This window comes from Bactrocera neohumeralis, chromosome 5 (genome assembly GCF_024586455.1).
Source record: "Bactrocera neohumeralis isolate Rockhampton chromosome 5, APGP_CSIRO_Bneo_wtdbg2-racon-allhic-juicebox.fasta_v2, whole genome shotgun sequence".
In the NCBI taxonomy this organism is placed as follows: Eukaryota; Metazoa; Arthropoda; class Insecta; order Diptera; family Tephritidae; genus Bactrocera; species Bactrocera neohumeralis.
Genome location: NC_065922.1, coordinates 65,125,998 through 65,152,805, shown reverse-complemented (window position 1 = coordinate 65,152,805; position 26,808 = coordinate 65,125,998). Strand labels below are relative to the sequence as shown.

Here is a 26,808-nt window from a genome sequence, read left to right as displayed (position 1 = left end):
TTCAACGAGATATTATTAATGCCACAAAAAACACCAGTAAAAATAAAACGTATAAAGAATTTTTATAATATATAAAAAAGGAACAAGTTTTTAATATATAATAAGTTTTATTGTTAACATAAAATATTTCATTCCACCTTATACAAATTAATGAATCGATAACCATTTGCTCGTTTAAATGTACGCAATCATATGTTATTGCTGTTATCAAGACTATTCTAGATAAACAAAACGTTGCAAATTGTCCGGCTAATATATATAAACAAAAAAGAATAAATGCAAGCACAACGGATTATTATAATACACCCAGGATCGCTCTATGTTAGAATAGGAAGAGCCTCTGATCTTAATCCTATTACACTTTTACATGCAGTAGCGTACCGAAAGCGTGAATCTACATCTGCTCAAGAACATAAAGATGAGTTACTGCCACATGTGCAAGGTTCTGCCGAAACTCTCACAGAATTTGAGGAACAAAGGCTACAAGTTTCCCATTCTATACAATCATATGCACCACTTCAAGAAACTTACGAACGCAGTGCCAAACGACTGCGAGTTGCTACGCCACCGCAACAAATCGCTACTTTCAACAGGCGAAGTGTTCCCGAGGACCTTCCAATAATAGACGACAACAACTGCAACGAAAAAAGTGAAAATGTAGTTGGACGTGAAAGGCTATTTGACAAAGATATTTTAGCGCTCAACGAAAAAGAAGCAATTGCTTATAACGTCCATTTTCCGATAAGACGCGGTGAACTAAATTTGCATAAAGGTGTGGGTGGTTCTATGGCAGCAATCATATCTAGCATGGAAATAATATGGTTGTATGCATTAAAAAATCATTTAAATATTATGGCAGATGCATTACCACATTATAGTGCTGTTTTGGTTGTATCGGACGTCTACCATCGTAGTCATCTACGAGAATTGACAACATTATTATTACAACGTTTGAGATTTCGTTCATGTTTTTTATTACAAGATCATGTTGCGTCTACTTTTGGAGCTGGACTAAGTTATGCCTGTGTTGTTGATATTGGGGATCAAAAATGTTCAATATCTTGTGTGGAGGATGGTATTAGTCACCCAGAAACTCGTGTACGACTTTCTTATGGTGGTGGCGATGTGACACAAGTGTTTTTAAACCTTCTACGCAAGTGCAGCTTTCCTTACAGAGAATGTGATGTAAGAAAAGGTTATGCAGATGCAGCATTAATAATGCATTTGAAAGAACGGTTTTGTCATCTTACCTTAGATGTTTGCGGAGCGCAAGAACGTTGTTTTGAGGTAATGGAAAATTTATGTAATAATTCTTCTTAATATTAATTCTGTTAAATTTGTAGGTAAAGAAAGAAAATAAACGATTGCGATACACTCTTCAAATAGGTGACGAATGTGTTGTAGCGCCACTATGCCTTTTTCATACAGAACTACTTAATATTACTGGCAAAACGAAGCAAGCTAAAGTTCAACTGCGTAGTAGTCAACAACCGGATCCGGAAGATTGCTTTGATGCCGAATACATAAGGGAAACAGGGCGTCGAAATGGTGTACGAGATCAATTACTTGAAGGGGCGATACCAGTAACAGGCGAAGTGACTGAAGATGATTTAGTGGTAGACGATGTGGTTGAACGTGACGCCAATAGTAAAACTAGTGATAAAGATGAACTTTTGTATGTCGTAAACGGGCAGATTATGCCAATTGACCAAGCTATAGTTCGGAGTATTGAACGTTGTTCAACAGAAGAGATTAAGCGCAAAATGTATAGCTGTATATTGCTTGTGGGAGGCAGCACGAAATTTCCAGGTTTCTCAAAATGGCTGGAACAACGTGTTATGCTTCAATTAGCGGCCACGTCAACATCATACTCTGCATTTGAAGTAAATGCGTTCACCAAAGAAATGGACGCTGGTATGATAGCTTGGAAGGGTGCGGCTATAATGTCATGTTTGGAGAGTGCGCCTGAGCTATGGATATACTCTAGTGAATGGGAGAAATATGGTTTGCGAATATTACGTGAAAAAGCACCGTTTATTTGGTAATTAGTATTAATTTTTGTACAATAGGGGTTGAACACCCTAAACTAAAATATTAACAAGTGACTCAGTTGAAAAATCCACTGTTTGTAGTAATGTAAACATACAAATAAAATCCGAAGGCATTTATACACTTTAAAATGATTATTACTATTTACAAATTTAGTACTGCATTACTACAACAAAAAATATCAGTTTAATAAATGGCGGTACGTTACAAATTCATTTAAGATCTTTGGGAGTGCTGGAACCCATATAGTGATATAAGTCTTGCAGTGTCGATTGAACTAATTTAGCCTTTATAGTATCACGTTTCAACCGCTTGTATGCTTCGTACCGATGACAACCCCCAAAGCTGTAAAAATAATCACCACCTTCAGAACCCTTAATCCAGAGCACATCTATTGGTGGGACATCGTCTTCTGTGACTTCATTCTACTTACAAAAAACATAAGAAATTATATAAATCATATAATAAAGATTTAAATTATATTTCAGCATACCTTTATAGTATTCATAAGAGATTGAACCTTTTCTTCGTCCAACACCGGAGGAATTGGTCTATGTATGACACTCATGGGTACCATATGTACTTCTGTTATTGCTGCGGAATGTACACTTTTACTGCTCATGTTGCACGACATTTTTTCACCAAATCTTCCTACAATGCCATTTTATTAAGTACTTTAGGTTAGTGAAATGAGTTGTGAAATTGTAAACAGTAACTCTATTTATTATTAGTATACTTGTTAATATATTAAAATACAAATAATATTAGATATTTTTACCTTGTTTATGAAACGTTTTAATTCTGACCAGAGAGTTTTTACGTGTAATCATACGTAAAGCTATAATACTAATGAATGACATTGTACGAAGTTGTGCATAAACGTTACCATAAATAATTTACTACTACTTAGCACATGAGTTGGTAAATAATACAACAACTACATATGTATGTATGTTCGATGAAAACAAATAACATTTTTTATGAAACTGTGTACTGCATTGCATTAAGTAAATGATTTCTGGGGGCAAATTGCTGTATAATTTTGAAAACACATACACATAGTAAGTATGTACATGGTTTTGCTGGTGAAATTGATGGCGATTTTTTGCTTTAAATTCCATTAATCGTAAAGAACAAAGAAATTTAAATTTAGAATCGGAGATAAAATGCAAGAAAATAAATAAAAACCCATAAGATTATTAACAGGAGTTAATAAACAGTTTAAAGTTCAAATTATTAAGTGATTATAAACATACCCCTCATGGTTTTATGAATGTTCTATTAATTTAAAGGAACGGACAAATTTTGTATTCTCTAAGAATCAATTTAATTGTCATAATATTGAATATTATGAGAATAGAGTTTAATCTTCCTTTTAATGCCGGTATTCCGGTAAAACTATTTTCAAATAGTTTGCAGAGGTATTGGATATTATTATAGTCTTTACAAATTGTTATATTTTTTAATAAAACACGATTAAATCAAGGATTAAAACAACGATATTTTTGACTCATCCGCTACTGATTGGAAATGGGATATTTATTTCGGGGGAAATTTTTAATCCTTTTAATAACAATAATGTTCTGACCTAATATGTTATTTCGACACATACTTTATATATATATATACAAAGATTTATTTTATAGCTTTACCATAAAACTAACATTTTTCTATTTAATTGCAAATTTATAAAAAAAAAAAAACACTGTAAAATTTTTAAGCTTTGGCAACCATGTTTATGAGTTGTCAAACAAAGTAAAGAAAAGAAGATTATACGAATGGTGGTTGATACGAGAATAGCAGAAAAATTATCGGAAAATAATTAAAACGAGATACATTTGTGAAAATAGGAGTATATAATTGTATATATTTCATTTTTTAATTATTGTGGGAGCTAAAGATGAGTGTTTTACCATATCAACCAACAAGCGATGAGGATATCTTTCGCCTATGCACAAAGGAATGCGGGATCATCACAGCCACAGAGGATCAGCAATACTTTGCATTAGGCTGTATGTTTTGTCCGACCAAATTTCTGTATTTCGACGCTTTTATTGGACATATGCAAACAGATCATGGACCACAAACACTGGGCCAAAAGGGACTGTTTGGTGATATGCTGGGGTAAGACAATTACAACGACTTTTGTAGCCAATAGAATCAATGCAAATTGGCGTAATGTTAGACAAGTTTTTAGTAGGTGTACAGCGTATAAAATAAATTGTTAGATATTTTCTTATATTAAATTGTTAGATGTAACACTTATTGAATGTAAAAGAAAAATTTTATGTTACATTTCCAAATAATATTTAATTGCACTATTATATTTTAAACAGACTCGGTTATAATGGCTCCTATAGTGAAAATGATAGCGGTCATAGTGGCGTCGCCGCAGAAGATCTTACAGACACCGATCCCTCGCTTTTAGTACCACAAACAGTTATGATTAAAGAGGAAGTAGGAGATGTTAGTATAATAAATATTCTTAAGTACTTATAAAGATAATAATAATTTTGAAATCTTCACAGGACGCATTAGAACCACCAAAACATGATGACTCCATAATTACAGGATTATCAACAGAAAATGAATTAGCAGACACTGTGAATTCTATGTACCCAGTCAAACAGGAGCATTCAGAGCCGGAAGTTGCAATGGAAGCAGACGGTGAGAGCTATATGCCTGATAACTATGGAAATTATGAAGATTTCACTAATAATGGTGATGAAGATGAACACAATTATCAAGAAGATGATGAAAATAATTATGATGACTTAGTTGAACAATCGTTATTGGGCGGAAACCATGAAATGGTATATTGTATCGCAATGCGTATATTTAAAATTCTAAAGTTTTTTGTATTATAGGAATCAGGTTTAACTATGCATATAAAAGACCGCAAAATGATTCAATTTCTTATCGACTCTTATCGGCGCAACACATTTCTTTGGGATCATCGACATCCACAATTTCGTGATCGTTCTAAAAGACAGCACTTTCTCGATTGGATTGTAATGGAATTTAAGCGGCGGTTTAACTTATCTTTGGCAAAGGATGCAGTTACCCGAAAGTGGGACAATTTAAGAACTGTATATAAAAGGGAATGCAATCGAATGTCTTTAGAAAATACCAACATCAGTACACTCTGGTATTTTAAGGATTTACATTTTCTTAATCGGTTTTATGGTGGAAATCAAAAGATGACTGAGGCTGTCGTAAAGGTAAAGCTGCTCATATATTATACTGTCATGCAAACTGAAGGATCAGAATCCAGGTCATATATGAAAACTGTTTTTTTTGTTTTCTTGGTTTAGTTATATTTTAAGGATAAGAAAATAAGAAATTCACACCATAAATTTTGTAACTACAACAACTCTATTAAATAACATTTCAGGAAACAGTATACCGACGTCGGTCCTCGGCACTTTGGAATGATGTCTCTACTATGAAACTTTTATCAATGGTCGAACAATATCCATGTTTTTATAATAAATACAACATAGACTACCGTAGCAAAGAAAAACGAGGAGAAGCACTACAGCAAATGGCGGCAGAACTGCAAAAGATGATTGAGGTCAGCACCATACAAATATCAAAGCGTATTTCTCAATTGCGTTTTGATTACTCCAAACAAAAACAAGAACGTTTGCTATGCGAGCAAAACAATAAAGTGTTTATGCCAACTTACAGTTACTACGATCAAATGCAGTTTATGGATGCGGATATTGCACCATTTAAATGTGAATTTTGTCCTGTTATTGTGCAATCACCACGAGAACTAGATACACATCTCAATACGCATCAGCCAGAGGGTACTTACGCATGTAATATCTGTCCTGTTAGCTTTTTAGACGTTGATCAGTTGAACCAGCATAAGCAAATACACACACCCACAAGTAAGGAGGTAAAATACTGGTGCGACTTATGCACAGCTAGTTTTCGAACTAAGGAAGTGTACGATGAACATATGCGTCGACATAACGATGAACTCTTACTGCCTTCATTAGCCAATATCCCGCATACAGGCAGTGACATGGGTATGGCGGAAAATGAAAATCCTCTATTGCACATGGATAATTCAGAGTACGATGACGGCTATTCGTGTGACATATGTGGCAAATCTTTTACCAATATGGTGTATCTCAATGCGCACCGTGCACAGCATACCAGTCCCAGTGAGCGTCCATTCCGTTGTGATTACTCTCATTGCGGTCGTTTATTTCCCACGCGACAATCTATGCTAGAACATGCTAGGCAGCACTATAACGATGAAGAATTTAAATGCGACATATGTGGCAAAACCTTCAAATCACTTAAAAATCTGCAGAATCACAAGCAAATACATGATGCTATCAAACGATATGTGTGTAAGATTTGTGGCTCAGCGTTTGCGCAAGCAGCCGGCTTATATTTGCATAAGCGTCGACATAATCGGCCAAACTCACGCATACGTCAAGGTTACTGATCCACTTACATAAACCTATAAAAGGTATTGCAGGCAGCACTTAAATATAGCATTGTAGGTTAAGCATATGGAAAATCAACTACAGTAATATTAACACGTATTTTGCTATGCGCGATATACTTATAGTAATAACTGCATAAAATAAACAATTTTAGATTTTCAAGTAATTACACTTGTGTTAATGCAATACAAAGGTCTAAACGAAGTAGAAGTCATTACGTTTTTAAGACTAATTTTTAATTTTAACTAATTTTATTTTTGTAATTTTACACAGTTACAATAAAAGAGATTTTTTATAACTAGTACTGCATATACATACATATAAAAAATTATGTATGCGTACGCTGAAACAATTCACAAGTATTAATACACAAATCTATATTAATTTATTTCAATGGGCACACATAACGGTGCAAGAAAATTATTTTCCATTAATTACTCTAGATTGGTTATAACATAGGAATGTACTTAGAAATTGTATAATGTAAAATTTAACCTTAAGAAGAATTAAACATAATTAATATAAAAAATAATCATATATCAATCGAATTTATGCTTTTAATTTTACTTGGTGTTGGTATAGATAAAATATTTACCTTTAGTTTAATAATACACTAACCAATGCGAGTAGCTTCACTGTTTTATGATTGTTAAAGTGGTTTGTTTCGAAGGACCTAACCACAAAATTTAGAATATTTATTTTAACAAAATTACAAATTCCAATTTCTTGCTTAATTAAAGTCTTCTCAAAGTTTCCTATTGTTTTTAAGTCATTTATATTTTATGGATACAAGCATATTTACATATGTACTCATACCTTAGTCTGTTACGGGTCTCAGCAATAATTTAAAATATTTCATTTTAAAAACAACGTATACTGTATATTTGTTTCAATAGAAAGCCATTGTGGTATGTCGCTTTGAAGATGGTGCATATATAAGAGACATGAAAAAATTACAATTTTAATTTTTTCCCCAAATAAAAAGTAAACCATAGCATCATTAAAGAACGTTTCGACTTGACGGAAATTAAAAAAATTAATAACTTTAAAAGTAGTGGCTGTTTGTGTTGATCTGACAGAAAAATCGCTTTTTGAAAATTCTGACTGCCACTAATTCCTTGCATCGATTTTGGTACGAGTATATCACATACAAACTGTGAAAAGAATTATAACTCATACAAATTTCTGAATAAATTTTTTCAACATATCGCACACTAAATACAAAAGAGTCACAGCTCATACGCGGACTAAATACAAAAGAATCGCAACTCAAACATTTTAAAAATAAGTTTTTTTAATATATCAATTTTGTCATCACTATCCAACCTAATTGGAAAATCACAGTTAAATCTACTATTTTGTTAATTGCGTCCTCTGCCTTCTGAGCATTTTACTTTTGTAGTTAGTGTGCGATGTGTGTATTATACATATATTCGTTACAAAAGATAATTATTTATTTTCAATAAAAAACACGATATATCTATGTATATCTATGTATGTACATATATTTTTTTAAACTTTCAGACTGGCTGATAAGAAGGAATGAATTATTCGACATATTTTATGGTAACTCGAATATTTTTTCAAACTTTTTTTTTTAATTTCTCCAAAATACCACAGGAATTTAAGAAATATATTTAACATTATTTGGCGTTTTTAACAGTTGAAACTATTGCACCACCTTATAAAAATTAAAATTTTAGTTAAAAAAAAGATTAATAATTGAACTAATTTTTATATTATTTTCATCGTAAACTTTTAAAATACAACAATAAAAAATTTAAAAATATGTTTACGTAAAGGTCTTCATTCGTCAAATCCCTGATCACTTCGCAGATAGACTCAAAAGGTTGTGGGCTTAAAGTATGGTTGCAGCGAAATTAAGAAAATATACATATTATTAATTTGAACATCTATAACGCAGATCATCAATTTATTCATGAAACAACTAATAATTATATGCATACATCCCTGTAAATAGACACAAATATTACATATGTACATTTTTCATGTTTTCGGATAACATTGCTTGTATAAATAAAAAAAAAAACTTATAATGAAAAAATTTTCTTATAAATATAAACACATATACCTTTAAACCACATATAATATTAATTAAAAATTTTACTTAAGAAAATTACGGAAAAAATTGTTTGTATAAATAAAATCATATAATAAAAAATGTAATAATGAATATAAACACATATATCTTTAAACCACAAATTAATAAACAATTTAACTTGAGTAAATATCTTTGCATATGAATACGCACATATGTGCTTATATGTATGTACATATATGTGACCTGGTCTACGAAAAGGGGGCTTAGGTGCCAAAAAAAAAGGAGAACAATTAATGAGATAACGAGAAACTGACGATTGTTTTTAACAGCTTTTCCAAGAAAACTAGTTTTCGCACCTAAGCCCTCTTTTCGTAGACCAGGTCACATATATGTATGTATAAGCGACTTATGGAAGATACGTTTAAAAAATAAATATAAAACATAGATACATATATACAAATATATATAAATTCGATCAAAAATAGTTTTATATTGTTTATATAAATATTAAATCAAACACTAATGTTTAAAAGTGTTTTTTGTCGTGCATACATATGTATGTATATCCAACACATACATACGTAAGTAATTGAATAAATTTATATAGATATATAACAAATAAAAATGTAATGCGCATATAGTCTTATAAAAATAAGTAGCTATTAACCAAGTGAATAAGCCTAATCACAAGTGTTTTAATTTCACGAAGCAAATATTATATGTTTGAATTTTTTAAGTTTAGAATTAAGCAAATAAGGAATAATTCGTAAACAAAAACCTAAAAGCATACATAATTGTTTCCTACTAACAAGAATAAAATAAAAACTTAGACATAAACAACAAATCGTCATAAATATTTATTGTTATATGTAAATAGTTTTTTTTTATGAAAAGTGAAAAGTCTAGTCAAAGGAGTAATTACAATAAATGCGCCACATCCTTAACAGAAGCATTATTAAACATTACCCAAAGTTAATTAGCAAGTACGAATTAAGAAGAACTACACTTCAAAGCGAGTTTATAATCCTCACACCGCATATAAGTATGCCTTAAGTAATCGAATATTAATTGTGTTCCTCTTGTTGTTAACGTAGAATAGAATATAATTTTTAGGTTTGTACTGGGACCTAAGGTCCATTGTACCCTACACAGGGGTTGCCGGCAGATTGCAAAATAGGCTATACCCATGTCATATACGCAGGTTCTTTTTGCTCCTGCAATGCTCAGTGTAGGAAGCGAAGCGAAGCTTTACATGGCGAATACCTGCATTTTCTCTTTCTTGTGGAGCAGCTCCTTTATGAGAATCCATCGCAATACAACCTGGAAGCAACAGCAGAGCGGGCAAGCTACCGCTGTATTATGGTAATACGATGGTTGCGTTGAAAATGTTTTCAACATACTGACTTATAGCAAAGGAAACTGCTTCAAATGTGCTCGGAAAATATCCCTTGGGTATGGAAAACATAATTTTAAGGGATACCGCTGCGTTGACAGTCTTTGGCGGCATTTAATTCAGATCGCTTTCGGCTAGGTAATGAGAGATTTCCCTTCACTTGATTTCTTTTGCAAAGTTCGAATACCATGTCCTCTTCATTAGACTCTAGTTGACTACATCGCACCCTAGAAGGGTTTTTCAATAAGAAAACCTTGCTCTGCTTTACGAGCTGTTTTTTGTTAGTATCAGCAATTCAAAACCCACTTAGGTTTAAGAATATTACTTGCTGTCATAGAAATCATATAACGAGTGGTCAAGGACTGTCCTTTCGGCGCTCTAACCCTATTTGGATGGGTAAGTATTAAGTACAGAAATGTTAGATAAATAGCGTTAATTGGAGTCACGGGCCATGCTGTCATTCACGGGAAAAGAGTTTGTAAAGATGTTAACTAAATTTCTGAGAATGACATATGCGATATTCAGCTAGATTTTCATTTATTTCATTCAGTTGCCGAAGATTTAAGCGCTAGACTAGGATAAGATGAGATTCCCTGGTTATTGCAAAATATCTGGTAATGGCACCAGAAGAGTTGCTCATTTTCGAATCAGGTATTCAATAACCTATGTCGTTTTCATAGTAGTGTTGTAATCATATGTACATATATCATTTCAACTTGGTAGTATTGCATATCGTTATAGTCATCGTTACACAGCAAAATTTTGTGCTTATCCGTCACAATAATAACGGCCTAATTCAATAATTCAGATGTCAAGCAGATGTTCAACAAATATACGCATTCAAAAATAAATCATTAAACTGGTATTGCTTTTGAGTTATTTAAACAAAAGAAAGTCCAAAACCTTTGTGTCATTAGGTCTATACTTTAAGCGATATTGATATGCAAATTATAAATGTTTATATTAGCTAAAATTTATATATGTATGTACAAATGTACATAGATAAGTATGTACAGACACTATATTGTACTGGCACATTTCGCACTGCAAATATTCACACACACATACATATACGCATATTTTTTTAAATTTTTTCTATTATCTTTTATTAATTATTATTGTAATGATTCGGGAAAAGTTTTGAGAAATTATATGATAACAGTGTTTGGTTGGATATAAATAAGTTTTTATTCTAATCGAGTTGATTTGACCATTCAGGTAAACTGGTTGATCTAATGTTTATCTAGTTAGTGTATTGTAAACGTTCTACTGATATTTTCATATACACACATAAGTAAATGACGTTAACCTCAGCTGTATCGAAGTCATAATACCCCTCACATATGTATGTATGTACATATGTACATATAAAAATAATTTCATTTTGATCGGTCAGTTTGTATGACAGCTATACACTATAGTGGTACGATCGTAACAATTTGTTCCGAGTTGGTACCATTGTCTTAGACAATAATCTATGCCAAATTTCGTGAGAATATCGTGTCAAATTAAAAAGTTAAATAAAAATAAGAAATTTATAGCAATATTTATAAGTTTAGTTTGTATGACAACTATATGCTATAGTGATCCGATATCGGCGGTTCCGAGAAATAAGCACCTTCTTTGCAAGAAACTTTATTTTTTAAACTTTCGGTAAATTATGAAGTACTTACAATAAGATGTGGTAAATAAATATGCAACAATTATTTACGCCAAAATTAATACACTAACATACATACATACATAAAAAATAAAGGTACATTATCACATTGAGACCGTCAACAACTAATTACTACCAATTTTATCTTATCACAAATCATTTAGACGCGCGCGCCTCCACTATCCGCTATTAAATTATCATTTGTACACATATTCGTATATGATTGTAGCAGTTATCAGTACAATTAGATTATAATCACAATTAATTTTATTTCCTAACGCTTTAATGAATGTGAATCATTATTAAATTTTATTGGCATAAAATAAAATGCGTATACATTTAGTATGATTTCCTCCAAGAGATTTTCATGAACAGTGTACTAAATGATTTTTTTGGTAACGAATTCACTTTGGCAGAAGTATGTAATATACATATGTATGTACATTACATTAGATGACGTCGATGACAACTTATCTAATCCTTACCATCGTAACTGGGATTAGGATCCGTAACAACAACAACATAATCCTTCGTTATTACGAAATCCATATCAGATTGTGAAATACTTGTTTTATAAGTACATTTAAGCAACCCCTATCTGAGAAAACCTTCTTATATATATTCACGGCTATGATTTATATCAACGCCCTACCGAATGATAATCAAATACTCATAACACTTGGTTTCAGCTAATAAAACAAAATAAGTGTTCAATCGCTTTTACAAATACTTCATTAAATAATGTACATGGAACACATATCCAATAGGAAAAATTTCCTAATTCGGCCATGCCTCTGCAATTATTTTTTTTTTTTTTATAAATAGATAAAAGTTATAGTCACGTGTATTTTAAAACGAAATAAATTATTGATTGTTAATGTTTCGATATTTTGCTTTAATACTTTTATTGCTTTTTTTGTGAAGTTTCTCATTACTTTTGCATTTGTAATATATTACATTCCAGGATGTTAATTCACTGCACAAAATACATAAATAAAGATGCAACCTGAAGTGGTTGCACGGTAGTTACATTCAAATTCAAAGCATATAATATATTGAACTATAGCATTACTTATTTACAATATAGATAAATTCCAATTAGATTATTATGGCAGGTCTCCAGGTTAATGTCAGTATTCGGTCATGGAGCCATCGGTTCCACAAGCAATTGAAAACGTGTTTTCGAAGGCTGAGCCTATATGATTTTTATCTCCTGTATTTTAAACACTTTATTCTATTAATGATAAAATTGTTATTTATGATATTTTGTGAAGCAGTATTCATTATTAATAGCAATACATAAGACTGAAGTTAATTGTAATTTAATTTCATGTTGCTTGCAGCTAAATTAATTCGCCTTTTTCGTTTACTTTGATGACTTTAACGCGATCACCTCGCTCGGCTAGCACCTGGTCAAAATTCTTGCCTTTGGTTTTGGCAAACCATCCAGAATGATCGGCTATTAAATGGTTCACAGAACAACCGTCACATTGGAGAATTACCACACCGCTTCTGTATGCAGCTTCAGAGACCAGCTTACTGTTACGTGTGTTGCACAGTTTACAGCGATAAACTAACTCAACCTTGCGCTCCATGCATCGCAATCGTTTTAAGGTAGTTGGTGAAATCGATCCAGAGGCAGTTGTTTCACCAAAGTTTTTACCAATAAAAGTAGTTGCATCGAGAATTGATTTTGGTATTTTCAACGGTTGACATGCTTCTTTATTAGTACCTTCATCGAAGTCTGTAATTGGTGCAACCGCCGGTGCACCATCAACTGGTTGTGCAATATTAAAGAGGACATTCTGGCCATGTTGCCTTACACTATTTAGTGTTCTCGAGCTAAAGAGGTTACGCAAAGCGTTCATTTCACAAGCTCATCACGACGTGTTTATTTATACGCAATAAAATTAAAACAATATGTAAACACTAGAACTATCTAAAACGTAGATTATGTATATATGTATTATATATGAATTAGATTTTGTTGGTATTGCTATTCGTGGATATGTAGATGCTTCACTTCTAAATTCTGATATAAACTTGCGCAACGCAAGCTTTTGACAGCGGTAACGCTATGTAAAAATTACCAGCTGTTTACCAAAATTTCGTTAAGACTGATAAGGAAATTGACGAAGATATACAGTGCTGTAAAAGTAATGGTTTGTGAAAATAGTCCTATTAAAAAAAGGTCAATGTAAAAAGTTAGAAAAATTAAAACTTTTTTAAATTTGTAAATGCATATAAGCATTAGATTTGCTACAGATCTATAAATATAAAAATTACGTGTAAGGTTTTCTCCTAAACTGCAGAACCGATTTCAGTAAAATTTAGCACACTGCTCAGTTTTGTCCAACTTAAAAGATAGGATAACTTATATCTCAATTATGCTAAAACTAGTATAATTCAAAATTGAAAAAATATAGTTAACAAATTTAATATTAAAACAAAAATATTGTTAATTTTTCATTTAAATGCCAAATGAAAAAACTTATTATTTTTTTAAAAGACAAACATTTGTAATAATAGTTTTTATATACCATATTTAATCGTCTTCTATTCCAATAATTTTAAAAAATATGCCTTTTTTGAAAGTGTTCCCAAAAAGCTAAAAATTTATCTTTTGAAAAAAACCCACAGCGTTTCTTGGGCAATTATCTTTTGATATAATTTGATTTTTTGACTTCAGAAGACTTTTGTCCGAGATGCTCTAGAGTACCATTGTCGAATTTTTAATACTCATATTGTAATATACCATTAATTTTTAAAAATATATTTTTACTGTTTCATATAAATATCCTAAAAACAATATCATGTTTTGCTCGAATGAACCTCTCCCTTAAATGAAACAGTAAAATTATTCATCTAAGTTAAACTTTATTTAAAATATATATAGTTCGTTAAATATGTAATATTACAACTTTGAGAACGCTTAACTGCAACTACGTAATGCGAAAACGTAGCAGTTTATGTTTCTAACCTTTATGTATATTAGAGTGTTATTTTATTTAAAATAATTTGTGTCGTACTAAGAAATAAATATGTAAATAATAATAGAAAAAACGAAAAATCTTTTTTATTAAACATCACGAGTTTTTTGTGCAATTTTTAACTGAAAAGTATTGATGTTTTATAAAACATAAGCAACATAACATTTTGCATTATTTTCTAAGTGATTGTTTTAAATTAAAAACAATATGCTAAAAGCTATTTTTAAATTTTCATTTTTAAAAATTAAGACTTATTGCAGCTAACCGCATCCGTACCAACAACGACAAATTCTTAGCCCTGGCCATTACTCGATCCTAATTCAGGTATTGAGAAAACAAATGACAAACATCCGAAACGTATTAAAGTACCATGCGTAAGTATAGCCGTACCTTCCCAAGCACCGGCAAGCATAGGAGGCTCTTGAACGAAAGTGCATTTGCACTCAGGTTTCATTGGCGGAGCCATTCTGTAATAGACAATGTATAATAATTTAATTTTAAACTCATTTTCATGTGTACCTTGAATTTCTGTCCACAATGTAATGTTGACGTTGTATGCCACGACGTTTATCTAAAATCTCTTGAACACGTTTCTGTAACTCGATGTCCTCATTTTTAAGCTTTTTGGCCGGCGTTGGTCCATAATCAGTAAAATCGCAAGAATACAGCTGTCCATTAACTTCGGTGCCGTACTCTGAGTAATTAATGAGTTCATATGTTTTTGTAAAATCGTCATAAAATATAGTTGCATGTTTGGGCGAAATCCGACAACAGTGTCCAATATGGGAAAGGTTTACATCAACAGAAGTTTGGCCAGATCCAATATGCATATTGCGATAACGCATAAAAAATGAGGAATGTAACTCAACGTTACTAAACCATCGATTGTCTTCCAATATGTCACCTAACGGTGTTAGGACAGCGCGTGCACGTACTTTACATCGTAATAATTTCAGCTCAAGCCGTGTTGCTATTTCGTAAGCTTTTTCTCCATCGGTACGTACGCGTAGCTTGTATTTCTGCTCTTCCTCATCCGCAGCAACAATAGCAGCAGCAGTGGCTAAAGCCGGATGTAACTGTGGCAAGTCGTTATCACTATCACTTTGGTGTTGCGCCAATATCGAGGACGTCTCGCCAGTAAACATTATGGATAGACGTCGTACATCTTCTGGCGAGAGTATTTGTGATGGTAATACTTGTGGTGGATCAATATGTGAAAGTTCACGTATCCTTTTGGCGGCAGTACGGTTCTGATATTGCACTACAATTTCTGGGTGCTCCTGCACCAGCTGTTGCACCCGTTGAAATGCTAACTTCTTTATTAAATCAACATCTAGATAACGAAGTTCTGCGTCTATATCAGCAATGCATTTAGTTTCATCGTCGGTTTCTTCTTCATCTTCACTTTTGATTTTATCCACCATTTGCTGTTGCTGAGCTTGATTTGTTGGCAATTTTTCCGTATCATTATCAATTTTAACGTCCTCTTCGCTTTTGATTTGTACATCAGATGAACAGTTTTTGGTAGAATCTCCACGTTTACTACGCTTTTTATTACTTTTCACCTTATTTAGTTTATCGTCCTCTTCGACTTTTTCTTTGTCTGTAATTTCATTATCTGTTTTTGCCTCTACATCTTCATCCTTTTTATCGTCGGTGTTTTCTGTTACATTGTTATCTTCCTCTTCGCTGCTACTCAAGTCATCTACTTGACCTAGCTCCTTTTGAATCTCGCGAAATTTAGCTTTGGCACTTTGGAGAGCTTCCAAATCTTTAAAAACTGATTCAGCTACAGTTTCTTTTGATATTATTTCAGGAGAACTAGGAAGACATTTGCGTCGTTTAACAATATCGTAACGCAAAGTTTCACGTAATGACGGTAAGAGAGGGGGAGGATTTTCGTAGTGATACTTGACCATTGGAGGAATTTCAATTGTTTCACGTGTTTTTATTGGCACTTTGATGCGAAAGGGAGGATTACGCATGTGAACGCGTCGAAAAAATTCCATTTTTACTGATTCATGATCAAAAGGTTGTGAAAACTTATCCCATAAACGAATGCGTTCTGTTGCTGAAATGCTGTTGACAAGATGATTATCCTTCAAAATAAATACATATACATTAAGTTCATCCCATTAAAATCAATTAGGAAATTATTTATCTTACAATGAAGTTTTCCACATGGTTCGGACACATCCATAAGCCAGTTGGCAATGCTGTCATGGGTGGATTTAGGCAATCCTGATGAAAATATAAAGGACAATAGTCGCATGCCACTAGTGGAGCTTTCTTACAAGACTTGCGACAATAAAAACATGTTTTAGCTGGCAATGGTACCAAACCCTGAGAGTCCAGCTCATACGGTTTAGAATTCCTTCGTATATTGTTTGGTTTTTTATTTCCATTTCCATTCTTGCGAATAGGTTCCACTAAAATAAAAATGTGTTATGCTTATTGTGTATTGAGCCAAAATGTGTACTACCTATACCTTTATCATTGCCAGGAAATTGAGAATGTATTTCTAGTTCACGCGGCAGCTCAAATTGCTTCGGATTTAATATACTAGCAGCTTTTATCAGCTCATCAAGTGGTGTAGGCTTTTTGTTGGGATCCAATGCTCTTTGTATACCCACTGGCAATTTTGACAAATATTTTTCAGTATTGCTCAGATCGCTACTAAAAGATGCACGACTACTGCTGCGTTTTCGTAAATTACGAAATTTAAATGGGGCCGATTCGGCATCTACTGACGGCGTATTTGGTCGAGAACTCTCTGTACGTGCAGCGGTAACTGCACCGGCAGCACTGCGCTCAACAGAACTTGATTTAGATGATGATGTAGGCTTAAGGGTCATGCGGCAGTTATGACAAAGCCACTGTCCACTTGGTATATCTTCTTCTGTTAGCGGTGGGTCGCTAAGATAATCGAACGCATTTGTATTATTCAATTAACTATGCATACATAAATAAACAAATAAACACGTGTACTTACTGGCACTGCAAATGGAAACTGGATGGACAACGATCACAACAAAGTAGATCTCCACCTTCTTCGCAAGCATCGCAAAGGTCATGATTGTGTCCTCGACCAGGCCGTTTATAATATGGATGCTTGGTATTCACTGGCCGCAATGTTATTTTTTCTTCTTCGGAGGGAGGTGGTTTAATGAGGATTTTAATTTGCTATTTGAACAAAATTATGTACAAATATTGTATAAAAGTTTAGAACTTTTTTAAAACACTCATAATTTTTGTGGTTAAAATAGATTATACAAATTTTGTAACACAAATGCGGATCGAGATGTTCCACAAACTTTCACCAAAGTTTTGTGTTAAGAGAAACTTAATAAATACCTCCATTATGGGCAAATTGGGATCCACTTCCACTTTCGACATGTCGGCTTTGGTATCTTATATTAAAAATCACGAAAAAAATCTTTTTAATCCGATGCAATATATAAATTATTCCAAAGGACCTTTAGCTGCAGTTAAAATGTTTGACATTTGTTCAATTCGATGCTGAAGGAGGTGTTCAGTGATAAATCCACTATTATGGTTAGGATTGCATTTGAGAGTATGTTTTGAAAATTGAAGTTTTTAAGTCAATTTGCAATTTAACTGTCTAATTTCTAACATTCTAAATCTATATTCAGAATATCATTAATTCTAATATGTAATTTTTCTTATTTTTCGATCTACTAATCTCTTAATCTTAAATAAAAGCCATTCCATGTCAAAGATTTTTACTTAGATAACATCAATTATATGGACATTGGCAACACTAGGCTTGAGTCAACAACTAAAATAGAACAATAACAATTGAAGTAGTCGAAACGTTAAGTAAATTTGTTGTCGCACAATTAACTTAGATCGGAATTCGCTAAATAAATATTACTATAATAATTCAGTACAAATATGCTTTCGTTTTTCTCCAAGAAAAAACAAGACACAGATTCTGCTGAAGAAGCAATACAAGGACCTACGGATTCTACACAATCGAATGAAGGTGGAGACGATTTCATTTTTATAGAAAGAAAAACTTCAGACCACGATCCCACTAAATTTTCAGCACAAGGTATAGGAATGTATCCACCTATACCTCCCGCATTTGGAATGGGCAGATATCCGGGCCAATCGGTTTATCCTCCTATGACTAATGTCGCCAGTGCATCAGACAACGTGTCACCAGTACCATACGTACAAGGAGTGCCCTTCGAGCTAGCGCCGCAGCTTAGCACAAAAAGTGATTTTGAAGTAACTCAATTGCAAGTTGACAGCATTTTAGCGCTGTTGACCCGTCAAATGTCGGTGGACGAAAACGAAGAATATAACTTTGCGCTGGAGAGATCAATACAAAACGAATGTTATTAGCTTAGTAAATCGTTTATATATTCGATTTATTTAGTTTTAAGAAAATATAAATAAAAAAATTTAGTAATACATTAAAACCTTAATTTTGTTTTTTAAATAAATTTTAGATATGTCCATACATATTGATTTGCTTCACAGAAATACTTCAGCTTCAATAGAATTTAAAATTGTAATTTGAAGAAATACATATTTTAGAGATTTAAAGTGAAATAAATATTAAAAGATAGCTATATGACAATTTTTTCCAGAATAACTCTCGTTGGGTACGTATCCGCAAATCAGCTGATTGTGACATTAGAAGCCTTGAATGGAAATAGTGTTTGTGTTCATTCATCCGCTCGCACTTTAAACAAAAACAATTTTACTTGCTATGGTTAGTATTCGACTCTGGTTTTTTGCTCATACCATTTAGAAAAATTACTCACCCTCCTCATATAGTGTTGACAAAGTGTATCGTCGTACTGACGCAATTAATTAATATCAAGGAGATATCTTTATAACATATCAAGTACATATGGTTTACTTTTCTAAGTATAATAATTTTGTAATTAATAATTATTATATTTTTGTAGAAAGATGAATTCTAGTTCTGTTACGGCAGGCAATATTTCCAAGGCGGGATCTGATTTACAACAGCTGCCACAACAACAGCAGTTATATGTTGAAACTTATTCGGTGTATGTGGTGACATGGAATGTAGGCACCCGTTTTCCGGATAACATCTCATTGCGTTCGCTTTTGGGTCTTCAAGGTGTCGATGACCCGAACACACAAGATTTGCCCGACATTTACGCTATTGGTTTGCAGGAGGTTAACGTTCAACCACAACAACAGATGCTTGGTCTATTTAAGGAGGATCCTTGGACACACAAAATAAAAAAAATACTTCGTGACTACGACTATGTGGTAATTAAATCAGAACAAATGCAAGGGTTATTACTTTCTCTGTTTGTGCGCCGTGTTCATGTGAAACATATGCGGGATATAGAACCGGAATTCACCCGTACCGGTTTTGGTGGAATGTGGGGCAATAAAGGCGCAGTGAGTATTCGATTCTCGTTGTATGGTTGCGCAATTACGTTTGTAGTCGCACATTTGGCTGCGCATGATAAACATTTGGATGAGCGCATCGAGGACTATGAACAAATTATGGAAAACCATCACTATCATGTACCACACTATCGCGAAATCTACGACCACGATTATGTTTTTTGGTTTGGAGATTTAAATTTTCGTTTGATGGGCGACGATAGTCCTGCTGATGTTCTAGCTGCTATTAAAAATGATAAACTACCTGAACTTATTGAACGCGATCAATTGCTGCACGTACGCACTAAATTGCAAAAAGCATTTCATTTAATGCATGAGCGTTTGCCAGCTTTTCCACCGACATTTAAATTTCATGAAGGAACTTCGAATTATGATTTAAAACGCCGCCCTGCATGGACCGATCGAATATTATATGCTCTACAACCGCTCAATAAACGTCCAGATGAGAGACTCGCCATCGAACAAAGATCATACAAATCGTTTCCAGCATATAACATTAGTGACCATAAGCCAGTGAGCAGCGAATTTAGCGTAAAACTTTATCCGAACTACCGAGCACCTTGTGTCAACTTTAAAGAGATCGCAGGATGGCAAATTGGTGAAGAAAATACAGTCGAATATGTAAAGCCAAATGACTTCGAAGAACGTAATCATGACTGGATTGGTGTTTATCGTGAGGACTTCGCGAGTTTAAATGAATATATCGGTTATGAATATGTGAATCAAGCTGAGTCACCACCATCGTCACCCGATTCACCCGTAGATCCTTTCTTTGAATCACCCGGTCCTCAACGTTCGCGTCGTCACCATCACCGCAATCATGAGCGTTTGCGTCGCCAACAGTTGCAGGATGAAGAAGACATTCGACTGGACTTCTCAGATGACATAAATATGCGGGATGGCGAGCGTTATTTGCTAATATATTTCCAAAACACTGGCATGCGGGGCGTAACCAGCATAGCTGGTATGAGTAACATTTTTCGTGCAATTATGCCCAGAGGCAATGCTAATTAATATTTTAACTTAGCTAATATATAATTTGTTTATATTTCGTGACTTATTTAAATACGTTTTAGTTTTTATTATACCAAGGCGAAAGACATGTACATAGATTAATCTTACACAATATATACATACATACATACCCTTGTATTCCGAGTTATGCATATTTAATAGTAGTCAATTTAAGAACAAGTAATACGCATTTAGATACGTTTTTAAACATTCTATAGTGTGTGATAATTTTAAAAGTGCTAACAATTTACTTACAATTTAAATAAAAGTTATACAGTTTACATTTTTGGCGATATAATGGTGTTTTAAACTTTAAATTATATTTTTTAGATACAACCCTACTAATCCACAATACCTCTGTCTAGTCCAGTTTTTTAAGTTATGTAAATAATTTTGTTTCATTTTATTATTTTTAAATAAAATTACATATTAAAAAGTTTTGTTAAAAACAAACTTATGTACATATGTACTTATGTGTGAGCATATAGCTGAAATCGACGAAATTGTTATCAGCTACTACGATAATTCTATTTGTTTGCTTTTTTCAATGAATAATAAAACTGTAAGCTTTGATAAAAATTACCGCAATCATATCTACCATAATATATACATATGTACATGTGTATGTTTTAAATATTGAAATAACACAATTGTCTTAATGTACAATATGTTTTAACTATCAGAAAATAGTAAAATACTTAAATTTCTCACAAATCGGTTGAACGATTTAGCAGCTAGTGCTTCTATTGGAATAGTTGTTAAATGATAGTTAAAATGTTATTTTTGTAGAATAATAAATATGTAAGAATGTTTACCAATAAGAATATATCTCGCTAAATAGTTGAGTGTCTAGAGCGCCACCTATTGCGGAATAGTCATTCATTTTGAAAAAAATACGCTTATAATAACGACGGTTTTCAGAGAAAAATATCCAAATATTCAAATTAAACATTTTTAAATTATATTTTGACGTATGTATTAAGTATGTTCATATCACATAAATTATAGAAATTCCCTTTTTGTGAATACCGGCAAGATTACTGGCCAGAGCAATTGTACACAACCAGTCTTTTTACACGTTTTTTTTTTAAGCAATTTAGCGTGTAATACCAGAATTAAGTGTACGTGTGTAAAGAATCTTTGCAAAAAGGTTATCTGTCAAATTAACAAAATGTTTGTAAAGTCATATTATTATATTCTGTGCTATTAACTAAAATTTACTTATTTTTTTTTGCGCGGTTATAATTATCAACGCAAAATTTACATATGTACTATGTATGTATAAAGCAAAAAGTTTTATTTAACATGGTATGTACAGATCTTTATAGTGGTCAATGATACTCACAGTTAAAAACAAACAAGTAAGAAAGAGCGAAAACACTGGCATACAGAAATGTATAACGCTTGCAGCAAAACACAAAAGGAATTTTCAACTCATATCCACCCTCCGCCGCTGTTTCCAGCTTGACGAAACTTTAAACATTCATCTCCCATCCAAACTTCATGCAATCGACACTCAACTTGAATGGCATAAGTCTACATAAGTTTAAAAAATCAACCATCAGTAACACAATTATTCAACAAAACTTAGAATAAACAAACGACTATAAGAATGAAAAGAGTAAAACAATTTTTACAGATGGGTCCAAATTAACTAATAACGCCTACGCAGTTACCATCGCTAACGGGACACCTTTCCCATATTCGTCCGTATTTACCGCCGAGGTAATATTGGTAATATATGGCGTTAAAATACGCTATAACTTCTCTTGCTTGAACGTCATACGAAACAATTCCGTAGTAATATCTAAAATTCGAGATATTTGCATTAAATATACAAGAAAAATAGCTCCTTCTCTGGGTGACAGGTCTTGTTGGCATTCCTAGGAATGAATATGATGACAACGCGGTAAGATTCTTCGAATCTGCCCCCACGTTTCTTAACGAGGTTCAATAGCAAAATGACCTCAGAAAAATGCCAAGCCGACACATTCATGAACAGATAGTTGCAGACAAGAAGAAATCTAAACTTCAACAAACTACACGAAAAGATATGCTGCCCCAACAACATCTCGCGGCAGCAAGCAACACTCACCAACACCTTCTTAACGGCAATCCTACACCATTCTGCTCCACCACATTATCCATGAAACATATGTATATTCAATACCTGTGCATCAGAGTAGAGAGTATTAGGCAAAATTATCTTAATTCTACATAGTAAATACCAAACATTGTCACCATCTTAGGTAAGAAAGCACTAAGTTTGGGTGCAACCGAATATTTTATACTCTTGCAACTTGCAAGAATCAAAGCCAGGGAAATATTTAAGGTGTACGTATTCGCCATTATAAGAGAAGGATTTCCCTTAATTACAATTATATATCTCACACATTGGACAACATTTTCGATCAAAAGTCAATTATAGGTACGGGGGTCCAAATATTCAGTACCTAGGAGCTTAAACAGTTTTTATTGGATTTAAACAATTTTTGGTCATAAGGAGGCACACACCGAGGACAAAGCTTTATCTCGTTATATTAATTGCTTCCTGATTTGTTTACTGAAAACTGAACGAATCAAGTAGAATTTAAAATTGTGCTATATGGGAAGTAGGCGTGGCTTTTCCGATTTCGTCCATTTTCACACTTTGATATAAGAATGTAAGATGAATGCCACATACTAAATCTGTCGAAATCGGTTGGTCGAGTACCGAGATATGGGATTTCATCAAAAAGTGGGCGGTGCCACGCGCATCGTCCAATTTTCCCACCAGCTCCCACAAAGCGTATTTAATTCTTGATTTATCGCGCTTGTAATACTTTTTAACGGTGCCGTTATATGGGGAGTGAGCCGAGTTATCCTCCGATTTCATCCATTTTCACGCTATCGGTAGAAGTTCTTATAAGATTTGCACTCAGCAAATTTGGTTGTTGTAGCTTTAATTGTTTAGTTGATATGAACATTAAACTTGTTGGGGGCGGGGCCGCGTCCACTTTTTCTAAAATTTTTGCCCACAGGTGCCCCTTGGTACTGCGGTCCTCTGTACAAATTAGTTTTATATCTCAATTTAAATACAAAGCTTTATTCGGCATATTAAGAAATAAAAGTGAGTAATTTTAAAATGCATTCGAGATTTGTACTACTGTGATTGAAAGGTGAATTTTTCCATTTATACTTCGCGTATTTTTCAAATCGGTAATTTTTTTTCTGTAATGTGGTAGTACTGTTAGTGGCATCGATGCTAAATTTTACGTCAAAATATTCATTAGTATTTGAGATGCGCGTCGTTTTGTGAGGCTCTAAAAGTGAATTCTTCGATTTTTACTATGTCTGAATTTATTGAACAAAGAAATGCGATAATGCACCATCTCATACTGCACTGGTTATTCGTGGTCAGTTCATCACATCTTCAACTAATAACGTGCGGCAACCACCGCATTCGCCTGATTTACCTTCGTGTAACTTCTGGCTATTCAGTAAATTCACATGACCACTCCGAGGGCACCGTTTTGACTCAATTAAGGATATAAAAGCTGATCCGAAGAAGGTTCTGATGGCCATCACGACGGAGTATTTTTCCAAGTGCTTTGATGACTGGAAAATAAATTAAGATACAACTCTGCACTAGTGCATAGCTTAGTCAATTTAGCCATGGTCATCTTTCTGTATATACGCGAACTAATCATGCATTTATTGGAAAGTCGGTATGAAATTTTGTACATGTTATTTTCTCCACAAGAAGCTGCTGATTTGTCGAAACCGCTGATAGCTGACTACTATAGCATATAGCTGCCATACAAACTGAACGATTAAAATCCAGCCCTTGTATGGAGAAACTTTTTATTTGACGAGATATCTACATTAAAAATGGCATGGATTACTGCACAAGCCAACGGTACAATCTTCGAATGAAAAATACACCTGTGGAGGGAATTATAGCTTCGATGCAGCAGAAGTTAAAGTGTTTTCTTGTTTTAATGTAAACTTTTTAAAATAAAAAGAGTTTTTACAATACAACTGTTTGTAGCATCATTGTGCCGCAATATTGCTGTACACCTTACCGCACATTTCACTCCACGCAGTAAAATAAAACGCAGAATTTAAATTTTTGATAGCGGAAAATTTAGTTACATATATTTATTCATCGTTGTACGTTATTATAAACTATCTATGTAAGTATAATAATGGTAATGTGTAAACACATATACCATTTGTAATGTATAATAAATAGTAGTATAGAAATATAGATTATTTTGCATATTTGTATATAGTGCATTGTTTTCATTGCAATATTAAAATCATGTTACTATTTGTTTTCCTTTTAACTTACAAAAGCTTATACTAATTTTTAAAACAATAACTACATTTTTTTCGATTTGGCAGATTTATTGTTTAAACAGTCCTGGTAAATACTCATAAGACATACATACATATATAATCCATGTTATAATTATATTCAGTTAGACTTTCTTTTCTTGAGGAATTTTGATTTTTTTTTCATATTTAGTTGCCTTAATTAAATGTTAACTTTCTTTCCCACAAACTGTGTAGTTGTGTAAGGTCACACATACGTAGGTAATATGTATGTATGTATGTATAATTTTTTGTATAAAGTGTGAAGTATGTATGTACATATATTTATGTTACGAAAGTTTGTTTATTGTCTTATGTATGAAAGATGTTAGTGCGCTAATTTGCATACTTTGTGCAAATTTGAATACTAGTGTAATTAAAAACGTATAGTATGTTACTACAATTATGACACTGCAGTCTTGCCGCAATAATATCATATACTACATATGTATGTTAAAAAGATGAAATACATAAAGTTGCATGTAAATAGTTGCTTACACATACTGTTAACGTAAATTTATAGCAGCAATATTCGTTGTTCTCATTTATTCGAGTATAATTTAATGCAAAATGACTAACTATAATATGTTAATTGTTGTACAATTGCTTATAAAATATAATAAAAATTAAAAAAATAATAATACATAGTTAACAAATTTAAAAACACATGAAGAGTTTATACAATTCATAAGAGTAGCTGCGCGCATTCAGTCATTAAAGTTACATTTCTTCAAATATTTTGTATGTAATTACAATTTTGCGCTAATTGTTAATTTTTTTAACATTGTACATACATAAGTTATTTTTTAAGTAGCATACATTATTTTTTAAAAAAAAACGCATAAAATTTTAAATTTTTCTTTATTTGAAACGTTAATTGAGACATTATTTTTGAAAAAAAACATTTAAATGTTGACCGCGGCTGCGTTTACATTCCATTAACTTATTTATTTAAATTAACAATTTCGCAATAAATTTCTTCGGAAATGTTGTCTTCCAAAGCTGGAATAGTTGCTGGCTTATTTCTGTAGACTTTAGACTTGACGTAGCCCCACAAAAAATAGTCTAAAGGCGTTAAATCGCATGATCTTGGTGGCCAACTTACGGGTCCATTTCTTGAGATGAATAGAACGAAGTTTTCCCTCAAAATGGCCATAGAATCGCGAGCTGTGTGGCATGTAGCGCCATCTTGTTGAAACCACATGAGTCAACATTTAAATGAAATTATCTTCAAAAAGTAAATGTCATGAACCAATCTAACGTTTCAAATAAAGAACCGATGAGATTTTGCAAATTTTATGCGTTTTTTTTCCAAAAAAAGTTATCAAGCTCTTAAAAAATCACCCGATACATTATTACTTAAAATTTTATTTTTAAAGTTTGTTTGGAGCAAACAA

The 26,808-nt window shown here is 32.8% G+C and overlaps 7 protein-coding genes across 10 annotated transcripts; 4 read left to right on the top strand and 3 right to left on the bottom strand.

Annotated features, from left to right (window-relative positions):
• The first annotated feature begins 110 nt into the window (after positions 1 to 110).
• LOC126759166 (actin-related protein 8) lies at positions 111 to 2,180 on the top strand. Its single transcript, XM_050473839.1, has 2 exons — positions 111 to 1,287; positions 1,344 to 2,180. Exons 1-2 carry the CDS (start codon positions 277 to 279, stop codon positions 2,043 to 2,045), a joined length of 1,713 nt encoding a protein of 570 aa, XP_050329796.1. The 5' UTR covers positions 111 to 276; the 3' UTR covers positions 2,046 to 2,180.
• Positions 2,016 to 3,137, bottom strand: LOC126759197 (putative sulfiredoxin). Of its 3 annotated transcripts, none has more exons than XM_050473891.1 (3): positions 2,828 to 3,137; positions 2,543 to 2,700; positions 2,016 to 2,474 (listed from the first exon to the last, which is right to left on the bottom strand). In XM_050473891.1, exons 1-3 carry the CDS (start codon positions 2,907 to 2,909, stop codon positions 2,262 to 2,264), a joined length of 453 nt encoding a protein of 150 aa, XP_050329848.1. In that variant the 5' UTR covers positions 2,910 to 3,137; the 3' UTR covers positions 2,016 to 2,261. The 3 variants fall into 3 exon arrangements, with proteins under 3 accessions (XP_050329848.1, XP_050329850.1, XP_050329849.1); XM_050473893.1 differs by having other exon boundaries at positions 2,543 to 2,723; positions 2,828 to 2,923; XM_050473892.1 differs by having other exon boundaries at positions 2,543 to 2,766; positions 2,828 to 2,890.
• Positions 3,138 to 3,755: 618 nt separating this feature from the next.
• Positions 3,756 to 9,421, top strand: LOC126759159 (zinc finger protein 189). The gene is made up of 5 exons (XM_050473831.1): positions 3,756 to 4,173; positions 4,386 to 4,515; positions 4,578 to 4,862; positions 4,917 to 5,270; positions 5,444 to 9,421. The coding sequence occupies exons 1-5, from the start codon at positions 3,950 to 3,952 to the stop codon at positions 6,512 to 6,514; spliced, it is 2,064 nt and encodes a 687-aa protein (XP_050329788.1). The 5' UTR covers positions 3,756 to 3,949; the 3' UTR covers positions 6,515 to 9,421.
• A 3,089-nt stretch (positions 9,422 to 12,510) lies between these two features.
• LOC126759193 (uncharacterized) lies at positions 12,511 to 13,695 on the bottom strand. The gene has a single exon (XM_050473883.1). The coding sequence runs from the start codon at positions 13,496 to 13,498 to the stop codon at positions 12,974 to 12,976; it is 525 nt and encodes a 174-aa protein (XP_050329840.1). The 5' UTR covers positions 13,499 to 13,695; the 3' UTR covers positions 12,511 to 12,973.
• A 792-nt stretch (positions 13,696 to 14,487) lies between these two features.
• On the bottom strand, positions 14,488 to 18,137 carry LOC126759154 (PHD finger protein 12). The gene is made up of 6 exons (XM_050473818.1): positions 17,975 to 18,137; positions 17,613 to 17,803; positions 17,109 to 17,536; positions 16,787 to 17,049; positions 15,140 to 16,719; positions 14,488 to 15,087 (listed from the first exon to the last, which is right to left on the bottom strand). Exons 1-6 carry the CDS (start codon positions 18,014 to 18,016, stop codon positions 14,913 to 14,915), a joined length of 2,679 nt encoding a protein of 892 aa, XP_050329775.1. The 5' UTR covers positions 18,017 to 18,137; the 3' UTR covers positions 14,488 to 14,912.
• Positions 18,138 to 18,410: 273 nt separating this feature from the next.
• On the top strand, positions 18,411 to 19,074 carry LOC126759196 (uncharacterized). 2 transcript variants are annotated; one of them, XM_050473890.1, is made up of 2 exons: positions 18,411 to 18,626; positions 18,690 to 19,074. In XM_050473890.1, the coding sequence occupies exons 1-2, from the start codon at positions 18,536 to 18,538 to the stop codon at positions 18,989 to 18,991; spliced, it is 393 nt and encodes a 130-aa protein (XP_050329847.1). In that variant the 5' UTR covers positions 18,411 to 18,535; the 3' UTR covers positions 18,992 to 19,074. The 2 variants fall into 2 exon arrangements, with proteins under 2 accessions (XP_050329847.1, XP_050329846.1); XM_050473889.1 differs by having other exon boundaries at positions 18,414 to 19,074.
• Positions 19,075 to 19,327: 253 nt separating this feature from the next.
• Positions 19,328 to 21,933, top strand: LOC126759171 (inositol polyphosphate 5-phosphatase K). Its single transcript, XM_050473846.1, has 2 exons — positions 19,328 to 19,499; positions 19,564 to 21,933. Exon 2 carries the CDS (start codon positions 19,568 to 19,570, stop codon positions 21,053 to 21,055), a length of 1,488 nt encoding a protein of 495 aa, XP_050329803.1. The 5' UTR covers positions 19,328 to 19,499; positions 19,564 to 19,567; the 3' UTR covers positions 21,056 to 21,933.
• The last annotated feature ends 4,875 nt before the right edge of the window (positions 21,934 to 26,808 follow it).

Excerpts from the sequence above, each read along its gene's own strand:
- LOC126759171 (XM_050473846.1), top strand. The coding sequence starts at position 19,568 with ATGAATTCTAGTTCTGTTACGGCAGGCAATATTTCCAAGGCGGGATCT.
- LOC126759154 (XM_050473818.1), bottom strand. The coding sequence starts at position 18,016 with ATGTCGAAAGTGGAAGTGGATCCCAATTTGCCCATAATGGAG. Across the intron at positions 17,804-17,974 it reads CCAATTTGCCCATAATGGAG|CAAATTAAAATCCTCATTAA; the intron begins GTATTTATTAAG and ends TTGTTCAAATAG. Across the intron at positions 16,720-16,786 it reads ACCATGTGGAAAACTTCATT|GATAATCATCTTGTCAACAG; the intron begins GTAAGATAAATA and ends TTTATTTTGAAG.
- LOC126759159 (XM_050473831.1), top strand. The coding sequence starts at position 3,950 with ATGAGTGTTTTACCATATCAACCAACAAGCGATGAGGATATCTTTCGC. Across the intron at positions 4,174-4,385 it reads CTGTTTGGTGATATGCTGGG|ACTCGGTTATAATGGCTCCT; the intron begins GTAAGACAATTA and ends TATTTTAAACAG. Across the intron at positions 4,863-4,916 it reads TGGGCGGAAACCATGAAATG|GAATCAGGTTTAACTATGCA; the intron begins GTATATTGTATC and ends TTTGTATTATAG.
- LOC126759196 (XM_050473889.1), top strand. The coding sequence starts at position 18,536 with ATGCTTTCGTTTTTCTCCAAGAAAAAACAAGACACAGATTCTGCTGAA.
- LOC126759197 (XM_050473891.1), bottom strand. The coding sequence starts at position 2,909 with ATGTCATTCATTAGTATTATAGCTTTACGTATGATTACACGTAAAAAC. Across the intron at positions 2,701-2,827 it reads TAAAACGTTTCATAAACAAG|GAAGATTTGGTGAAAAAATG; the intron begins GTAAAAATATCT and ends ATGGCATTGTAG. Across the intron at positions 2,475-2,542 it reads CTCTTATGAATACTATAAAG|AATGAAGTCACAGAAGACGA; the intron begins GTATGCTGAAAT and ends TTTTGTAAGTAG.
- LOC126759166 (XM_050473839.1), top strand. The coding sequence starts at position 277 with ATGCAAGCACAACGGATTATTATAATACACCCAGGATCGCTCTATGTT. Across the intron at positions 1,288-1,343 it reads CGCAAGAACGTTGTTTTGAG|GTAAAGAAAGAAAATAAACG; the intron begins GTAATGGAAAAT and ends TTAAATTTGTAG.
- LOC126759193 (XM_050473883.1), bottom strand. The coding sequence starts at position 13,498 with ATGAACGCTTTGCGTAACCTCTTTAGCTCGAGAACACTAAATAGTGTA.